Raw genomic sequence first — 10597 nt, forward strand, 5'->3', positions numbered from 1 at the left:
AATGGGATGCATAGTTAGACGTGGTAGTCTAACTCCATTAGACTTGGTCTAATGGGATGCGAAGTTATACGTGGTAGTATAACTCCTTTAGACTTGGTCAAATAGGATGCAAAGTTAGACGTGATACACTAACTCTATTAGACTTGGTCTAATGGGATGCGTAGTTAGACGTGGTAGTCTAACTCCATTAGACTTGGTCTAATGGGATGCGAAGTCAGACGTGGTAGTCTAATTCCATTAGACTTGGTCTAATTAGATGCGTAGTTAGACGAGGACGTCTAACTCCATTAGACTTGGTCTAATGGGATGCGGAATTAGACGTGGTAGTCTAACGCCATTAGACTTGGTATAATGGGATGCGAAGTTAGAGGTGGTAGTCTAACCCCATTAGACTTGGTCTAATGCTATGCGAAGTTAGACATGGTAGTCTAACTTCATTAGACTTGGTATAATGGGATGCGTAGTTAGACGAGAACGTCTAACTACATTAGACTTGGTCTAATGGGATGCTAAGTTAGACGTGGTAGTCTAACTCCATTAGACTTTGTCTAATGGGATGCGAAGTTAGACGTGGTAGTCTAACTCCATTAGACTTGGTTTAATGGGATGCGTAGTTAGACGAGGACGTCTAACTCCATTAGACTTGGTCTAATGGGACACGCAATTAGACGAGGACGTCTAACTCCCTTAGACTAAGTCTAATGGAGCACGTCTAATGCCTTGCTTAAGTCGCCGTCTGAAGAAAGCATATGTATAACCACGATCAACTAGTTGTCTACTACTCCTAATCCACTCACTTCTGTGTAGTCTAACAAGCCAGCTAATTGTATCAAATGAACGAACGCCACATACGCAAATGTTTTTCCAATGGTTTTTCCATTACAAGGCAATATTAAGAGGATATTCGACGCACTACCAGTTCGATACAGCCACGATCCATTTGCTCAAAGTCTACTGATATCTGGTACTGTGGGAGGCCTTCCAACGGACAATTGCCACGTGTCCACAAAGAAGATTTGACCGTTGGTTTCTTTCTACTACAAATATATGCTCAAGGATAACAGACGAATCACCGAAAACCTTCAATAGTAAAAAAAGACCTTCTAGCAATTGGTAAACCAATCGCTATTCACATCCAAACCAATCGCTCAAAGACTATAGCGATTGGTCAAAAACCAATCGCCATCAATCGGCATAGGTGGTCTAGCTGTTGCCTTAATTGGCAACGGCGATTGGTGAATGTCCACTCGCAATTTCCCTATGGCGATTGGTTAGTCTACCAATCACAATTTCCCTTTAGTCTCTGGCAATTGGTTAGTATACCAATGGCAATTTCCTTTATAAAAAAAACAAAATTTAGCGATTGGTTAATAAACCAATCGCCACTTCCTTTAATGAAAACAAAAAAAAGTTTTATAAAAAGTTGGTCCCTTATTGTATTGGTGAACATAGGAGTGTTGTTTGACCTCTCATGGAACTATTTCGCATTTTATATTTTGTGTTTGTTCCTATGTAATTTCAGCATAAATATTTTATCATTTCCAACATTGATCAATATCAAAATAAATTAATTTATCACTCTCTCTTCCTAAATTGTCTTCAATCTTTCAGCAACTTCAAAAAATGTCCATGCATCTATTTTAAACATGTTAAAGCACAAATACTACCTCTTAATACGAAATGTCTAGTAATATTAAACACCAAGTTTAAAGGGACAATATAATCAAGAGATCCGAAAACAAGGTGACAAAATCCTAGCATGTAAACCATGAAGAGTAATGGCATAAGGAAATCCACAATCCTGGTTTTCTTTTTGGAGCTAAAATAATTATATCAAGTTAAGATTATAAAACAATTTTTTTTCAGGAGAACATAAAGGTTTTAAATAAGATATGGAAGCCAACACCCCCTTGAAAATAAAATGAGTGCCAAGATGGATGTAGATTTTTATTTTTTTTACTTTTGGAAAGGATGTAGAATATTATGTTTTGTGAACATGCAAGAACATGAAAGTTACAGAAATTCTAGATTGAAATCTGACCAGGATCCAAAGGAAAAAATAGACCTCAAGGCTCCAGAAATTCATTAAGTTCCATCCATCCAATACCATTCTCAACAACCACGTCCATATCCTTAATATGTAGAGATTTAACACTCTGCAATTAGAACAATTTAACAGAAACAGTTCGATCAGAAGCATTTCCATGATAATGAAAGACATATGAATTAATTTGAAGCATTAGTAATCCCTTTTCTAATTCCTTTTTTTACACGATATGGGGAAGAAATTTTGTAAACACACCTTACTTGTAACTCAATGACTCAACATCATCAACAACTTTTGCATTCTGAATTATGTTGTGATTTCAAAATAATAAATATGTTCTAAGAAGGAAAAGTTAAGCAAACTTGTATTTTAGTTTAATTTTTAACATGAAAGTCAGACCTAAATAATTTTGTAAGGACTTTAATTCTTCATGAGGTTCCCTCTTAAAATAAAGGTTTCACATGAAATTCCTCAATTTTGCAATGTCATGTTAATAATTATCACTAGGGTTTTCAGTTTCAGCACATACTGAATTGTTTCAAATAGTTAACCTCAAACTAGATCTATACCACTGGGCCAAAGAATTAAGTATGTGGAAAAATCTATTGTTTTAATGTCCAGATACCGTATTGTAAAAGCAACCTATAAGGAGAGTGAGACACATGTTATACTTCTATTACAACATAAATTCACCCTAAAAAAAACTGCATCTAGCATGGGGAAGTATATATCCAACTTCAAAACAAGTCTTCTCTTAATTTCTGAATTTTATTTTAATTTTCTAGTAGATGTGTATCAAACCATATGTAATGTGACATTCCAAGTTTAAGCTGGCCTAATCATGAAAGGAGTAGTACATGCTAAGAATTAAGTTTTTGTTCTTTCTAAAGGCATCTTTTATCTGCAGAAAAACACATGTTGGGGAATCTACAACTGCATCATGCATGATAAACTAACCTTATTCACATCGGCATGAGAGACTAAAGGAACACCTGCTTCATGGCCTAGACCTGTCAGCACATTAAGGATACCTGGGGATGGCCCACCTCTCTACACACAACAGCCAACTCCAAGCATGTTCTGTTTTATAAAAAGAAACGAGCAAGTGTGTAATAAAAATGAAATTAGCTCAAGCCAAGCAAATATCAAATATAAGAAAGAAGCTCATAAACTTACATGGATGCAACCTCAGATGACTTGAGAATTGCAGTACAACCTACAGCCAAGGAAGGAGAAACTTTCCATGTGCTCATTAGCAGAGGGTAATTCCTTCCATAACAAGAAATAAATAAATAATTAATTCCACATGATTTATTTGGTTTAACCAATTGCAACAAATTTTAAATCGAAATACCATGGTGTGATCAGGCCAACAATCCCAATAGGTTCCATAACAACATGACACTTAAACTCTTCCATTGGCACAAAAACAAGAGTCTTCTTCTTTGTGTCTAAGCCTTCCGCAAGATCCACATAGAAATCAAAACACGCCGCTACATCATCCTATGAATATAAACAAAACAAATCCATAAGCAACCGAAAAGCATAACAATTCTGTGAGGAAATGCATCATGACATACTATATCCCATAAAGCATCCAAGAATTAGTTAGACTACAAAAATTACTAAACAACAATTTGATTGATGAAAATAAAATAATGAGATTCATATGTGTATTCACTTATATGCGATGATGATAAGATAAAATATAAAAATTATCAAAATCTTTTTCTCAAAATTTTCTAAAATTTTTCGAAAAACACTCCCAAGTTAATTTCCAAAAATCTGGCCAAATAAACTCTTAAAAACAAAACCGGCCTATATTTGCATCCTTACATGATTTTGAATATTTTAAATAAAATAATCAAAAAGGGAGAAATTGTTAGATAAAATTAGACCGGTTAAATAGAACTTAACAAAAACAAACTTCCTATGCAGGAACAGTCAAGCAATGCAACCGGTCAAGCAACTCAACCGACCAAGTCACTCAACCGGTTAAGAAATGCAACTGGTCAAGTAAACATGACCGCACAAGAAAGTCAAGATCGGTCAAATCAGATGGCCAGAATCAATTAAACAGTCGGTCAATCAGAAGCCATGGAAAAACCAGAAGTCATCCGGTTAACATAAATAACCGACCAGCATAAAAAGACACTTCGGGTATCTGTTGAAAATGATACCGAAGGAACAAAATTAGTATTGCCATATTCATACAAGTCTGAGGACAGTCTGTAGGCTGCAGAAGACCGTCCTACAAGATCTTTCCACTTCAGGATAAATCAGAAAGGCAATCTTCCAGGTACAGGCAACTGTCTAACCGACAGTTGCCATATTGAGTAAAAGACAAACCTAGCCGGTTTGACCTACACACTGGAAGACTAGACCGCCAGGTCTGGAGACTAGACCGCCAGGTCTGAATCAATGAACCTCTTCTCAACCAATCAGATTCAAGGAAATGAAATGTGACCGTTGGCACATTTCACCTATAAAAGAAGGAGCTGAAGAGGAATAAATGCGGGTTACAAGTTCTGAATTTTCACAGCCTAAGTCAAACATTGTGTTCTATCTCTAGAAAGCTTAATCACTTATTTGAAGTGTATTTACAATTTCGGTTAAAAATTGTACGGGTGTTATCGTGCAGGAAATAAGTCTCGATCTGATCGTGTTTGTATTCCTTAGTGAATATCCTTCTCGTGATTTCGAGAGGAAGGGGTGACGTAGGAGTTTTATCTCCGAACATCCATAAAGACCTGTCTTGTTATTTACTTTCCGTCTGCTTTACTTTCTGACCGATCTGCACTAACCCACTAATACTGCTTCAACCGACTCAACATCATCTAAACCGAATCACTAAGCTGCAAAACCGACCCAGCAATCTCCAAACCTGTCCTATTCAAATTCGATTTTGTCCATCTCGTGTGTGTGCTGCTTCAACCTGAAACAAACCACTTCCGCGCTTGAACTCTGTTCAAGGGTTTGTAACAGTTTGTGTAGTATTGAAACCCCGATGTTAATCTCTAACCGGATTAATCACCATCTTTGAGTGAGACGCGCTAACCGGCCAGACCCCGGTTCCCCAGCCGCGACCTAGATCCTAACATGCGATTTAACCTAAATTTGTAATTAGGGTTAATACAAACAAACATGTATAAAGAAGAAAGTCATTCTGGATCTCTATCATATCATTATAAACGAAGTGTTTCTTAAATCTGTTCAAACAATTCAACTTAAAAGATAGCAATAGCCATCACATTCTTGGAGAGAGCAAAGATGACATTTGTGCAGGGATAAACTATAGACTAATTCTTGAAAATTTGTGGGATTGGCATTAGATTAAGATTATAGAAAACATTTCGTTGTCATTCACGTTGAACAAGCCTAAGTGGTCAATACATATAACTAAATATACATCTATGAACAAAAACAATACAGATCCAATGATAATAATCAATTCAGTGTTTGAACAAGAAGAAAGTATAGATCGACTCATGCAGGGAAGAATGAACCCTAAAGAAAGAAGAGAATAAAAGGTCAACATTTGGTGATCTGAGGTAGAAGCAGACCTTATTCATTTAGCACATTTGGTGATCTGAGGTAGAAGCAGACCTTATTCATTTAGCACTCCGATAAAACAACAGACGAACAAGGACACAACAAATCGACCAAGCTCTGTCAGATTTAGCAAGTAATATCTCAACAAGAAGAACAGACCAAGCTCTGTCAGATTTTGTTAATTCTACATGGGATAACACTAATCAATCCATCATTTCTCTTACGAAATCGGAAGAATAGTAGATAAATAATACCTCGCAAACATAAGCAGAGTCGATAGACCAAGGGCCGTAGAATCTGGCGAGCTTTCACCGGCGGAAGCTTGACATCTGATGGATCAATTCTCTTACTATATGCGGTTGAAACCCTAGGGGATAAGACTATGCCGATTCTTGTACGAGCGGAGGAAGATGGATAAGATTTGAGGAAAGCAATTGATGCGAGCTGTGAAGATGGTTTGTGGAGAAAGTTGGGAAGAAGAAAGGAAGCAGATTCAATATTTATGAGGCTGGAAAGAAGTCGTAGAAGAAGAAAGTTGGGAAGAAGAAAGGTATAAGAAGATTTAATAGGAAACTGCGATTGGATTAAACCAATCGCCGATACAATAGGAAAATGCGATTGGATTGTAAACCAATCGCCAATATGAAAGGAAACCGTGATTGCATTTTAAACCAATCGCTAATATATGAGTAGTTGTGATTGAATTCATTCCAATCGCCATTACATGAGATACTAGCGATTGTGCTAAACACCAGCCGCCACGTTTGCTAGCTATTTGCCCTTTTTTACTAGTGCTTGCAAGTTCACTGAATTCACAAGTTTACTCTTACACTTATTGATTTTTATCATCATCAAGCTCAAGAGAGAGAAAATCAATAACTGTCTAGCTGTGAGAATATTGTTGAGAATATTTTAAGTTGAACAGAGGTTGTTCTGTTCAACAGAGACTTAACTATCTTAGTAAGTTGTATTTGATTCAAAGTATTTAGTGAATATCCTTTCTGTTGGGTCAATTATTTTGACTAAGGGTCAAAATATTTTGACTAGTGTAATTTTGATGATGAGTTGGTTTAAAACTTAAACTAAGTTGTCTAATTGTTTTTGGTGCAGGTGTATCGAAAACATGTTATATTAGACTAAGTCTAAATGAAGTTCATTATACTTATTGGATATTAGACGCATTGTGTTAGACGTGTAGTCTAACCGACATAGTTAGACGTGCAGTCTAACAGAGACGTAGTTAGACGTGAAATCTAATAGATACGTAGTTAGACGTGCAGTCAAACAGATACGTAGTTAGACGTGCAGTCTAACAGATACGTAATTAGACGTGTAGTCTAACATATACGTAGTTAGACGTGCAATCTAACAGGTGTAGTTTGACGTGCAGTCTAACAGGCGTTGTTAGACGTGCAGTCTAATAGATAAGTAGTTAGACGTGCAGTCTAACAGATACATAGTTAAACGTGCAGCCTAACAAATATGTAGTTAGACGTGCAGTCTAACAGGCATAGTTAGACGTGCCGTCTAACATATGAAAGTTCGACGTGCAGTCTAACTCCTTCAGATTAGTCTAAAGGGAAACGTAATTAGACGTGCTGTCTAATCCCATTAGACCAGGTGGTCTAATGGATCCTGCTATTAGACGGGGGTTTCTAACTTCATTAGCCTTGTTAGTCTAATTGAAAAACGTCTAATGCCATGCTTAAGTAGTTGCTTGAAGCTAGCATCCGTCTACCCATGATCAACTAACTGTATGTTATACCTGCTCCACTTTTCCTTGCAGAACAGTACGACAACCTGTTGCAACCAATTAACTAATGCCACGTAAGCAAATATTCTTCCCACTACTTGTTTCTTGCATGAATATCCTAAAAAATATTTGCACACTACCAGATTGGTATGACCAAGATCCTGGTGCTTAGAGTCTGTTGTACCTGTGTACTATTGAGGCGTTCCAATGGAAGTTTGCCACGTGTCATTATAGAAGAATCGACTGTTGGTATTTGCTCTCTATTTAAAGATTCTCAAGGACAACGGAAGAACGGCTGGAATCGATCGATCAGAACATACGAACGATTTACTGAATTTACAATCTCACGGATTGCTTTCTTGCTTTACTGTGTGTACATCAAGAGGGATCTCATTGATGATAGACAATGATTCAGGTTCTAAAAACTTGTGAATAGAAAACAGAGCTCTGATACCAATTGATAGGATCGGCTTAATCAATAGAGGCGGGGGTAAGGCTATTGATGAAGACTTAGGAAAAACGGTTTTATAGAAATCTTGTTAAGGATTTAAATCACTTTCTATTCTACGCAAACCTTTGAAACAGAATCAAGCGCGGAAATGTTTACTTAGGTTTGAAGCTTAGGATCAAAAATGAGAGGATGACAGAATGAAAAAGACGCAACAATTTGTTTATGGATGTTCGGAGCAAACTCTCCTACGTCACCCCTTCTTCCAACCACCGGAAGGATTCACTATAATATGCTTTGAATCAATTATAGTTTGCACGAATAGCTCACTGTTGAACATAACAGACTCTGTTCAACTTACAATATGATGAAGAATATCACTCAGCTAAAACAATGCTTTGATTCTTACTCTCTATTGATTAACACACAGTAAAGAAGAAAGCAACTGACAGTTTCGATAGAATAATCTGAGTATCGATAGATCGATTAATTGTTTGGCAGTTCGTCCGTTGTCCTTGAGTTTCTTTAAATAAGGAGCAGGTACTAACGGTTTAATCTTCATAATGACACGTGGAGAGCTTCCATTGGAACGCCTCCATAGTACACAGCAGACTCTGAGTACAAGGATCGTGGCCGTACACACTTGGTAGTGCGCCAAAACAATTAGTGTGAAGAATATTTGCTTACGTGGCATTGGTTGATTGGTTGCAGCTGTCTGTCGTACTAATCTTCACTGGAAAGTGGAGCAGGAGTAGCGTACAGCTAAAGCGCGTGGATAGGCGGTTGCTAGCTTCAAATAACTGCTTAAGCATGGCATTAGATATATTTCAATTAGACGACCTCGTCTAATGAAATCAGAAGTCCCCGTCTAATAACAGGATCCATTATACCACCTAGTCTAATGGGATTAGACATCATGTCTAATTACAGTTCACTTCAGACAAATCTGAAGGAGTTAGATTGCACGTCTAATTTTCACTAGTTAGACTGCACATCTAACTTTCACATTCCATTAGACTCCACCTCTAATTACGGTTCCCTTCAGACTAGTCTGAAGGAGTTAGACTGCACGTCTAACTTTTTCTTTCCATTAGACTCCACATCTAATTCAACTAGTTAGACTGCACGTCTAACTCCGTGTGTTAGATTGCACGTCTAACTCTGCGTATTAGACTGCACGTCTAACTCTGCGTGTTAGACTGCACGTCTAACTCCGCGTGTTAGACTGCACGTCTAAATCAACTAGTTAGACTGCACGTCTACCTCCGTGTGTTAGACTGCACGTCTAACTCCGTGTGTTAGCCTGCACGTCTAACTTCGTGCATCTAATGCCACATCGGTCTAATAAACCTCATTAATACCATGTCTAATAAATTCTGATTTCAATACACATGCACCAAGACAATTAGACGCATAGATTAAGTTTTATATCCATTCATCATCAAAATTCCAATAGTCAAACTACTTTGATATTTAGTCAAAATAATTTGTCCCAACAATTTCCCCCTTTTTGATGATGAGATTGAAACCCTGCATAGATGACAAATAAAGTATCCATCATATAAATATAGAAAAACCCCTGTTTATCCACAAAAATTTTCAAACACACATCATTCAGAAAATTAAATCCATAAACACAAAGTACCATTGACAAATTAAGCACATAATCAGGAATGTTTTCAGGAGAAACATACAAAACATTTTCCAAAAATAACAGAAATAAGTTCAAAACAAAACAACATCAAAAGAGTTTTTCTTCCTCTTCTTCCTCTTCCCTTAATCATCATTTGGAACGGAGAATCTACAACCTATGGAATCTCTAATACTGCGTTTAGAGCGGACTTGATTGATTCTATGTCCCTTTTTTAGATTTGAGCCTCTTCACCCTAAGAACATATTCAACAACCTTCTAGTTGTTCAGAGTTTTGGAAGATAGATAATACCCTTTTCCAGGTAAATCAAGAAGACAACAAATGAAAACGCTAAGAGGACCGTCAAAGCCAAAGATAGTCTTCCAAGAGCAAAGCATTCTGACCAGATTTCCGAAGAGAAAACTAGTCTAGTTGATAGGTACGCCCCTAGTGATAGTCACCATTATCTTAAAAACCTTCTTATAGTACTCGTATGAAGATTCTTTGGCGAGAAGAGATTTGGAAATGATGTCGCTGAGAAGAGCAAACTCATCTTTCAGGAAGTTTTTCTTCCCGTGAATATCCATAAGGGGCGAATCAGCAAAGACATTCATCATTTCAAACATGATATCATAAGGGGAAGATGAAAACTCATGAATACCTTCAGTAGGAAGTTGGAAGAACATACCGAACGTGCTTTCGGTGAAACATGTCATCCTTCCCATAACGATCCCAGCAATATATTTGTCTTGATAGAACTTGGTTGTTTTGAAGAATTCATGAATCATCTATTCGTGATAGATAGAATGAGGGCTGAGGAAATTCTGCAGCCCGGAGGCTTTCAATGACTCAAACATTTTAACCATTTCAGGAGATTTCAACGTGGATACAGATTTAAAATCCACTTGAAGATATTTCGGAAAAAAGGATGACATTTCGATTAGGTGAACAAGAACTAGTCGATTTGAATTCTAAAGAGAGAGACGGATTTGGAAGAACTCTACCATTTGAGTAAAATCACTCATTAAATATCAAAGACTAACGTGTAGAAAATATCTAATGATCATACCGATCGTCAAAAACTCAGAAATCTATTCCCAAGGAACATAGCATTTAATATTAATCATGAAAACCCATAGTTAATACTAAACGTACAAAATAAAGTC

The 10597-nt window shown here is 37.0% G+C and overlaps 1 protein-coding gene across 1 annotated transcript; it reads right to left on the bottom strand.

The window, feature by feature from the left end:
* Window positions 1-2066: 2066 nt before the first annotated feature.
* On the bottom strand, window positions 2067-10219 carry LOC124918176 (aminoaldehyde dehydrogenase 2-like). The gene is made up of 5 exons (XM_047458384.1): window positions 9908-10219; window positions 3402-3550; window positions 3235-3316; window positions 3005-3097; window positions 2067-2156 (listed from the first exon to the last, which is right to left on the bottom strand). Exons 1-5 carry the CDS (start codon window positions 10217-10219, stop codon window positions 2067-2069), a joined length of 726 nt encoding a protein of 241 aa, XP_047314340.1.
* Window positions 10220-10597: the final 378 nt, after the last annotated feature.

The sequence above is a fragment of the Impatiens glandulifera genome, unplaced genomic scaffold, assembly GCF_907164915.1.
Source record: "Impatiens glandulifera unplaced genomic scaffold, dImpGla2.1, whole genome shotgun sequence".
Lineage (NCBI taxonomy): Eukaryota > Viridiplantae > Streptophyta > Magnoliopsida > Ericales > Balsaminaceae > Impatiens > Impatiens glandulifera.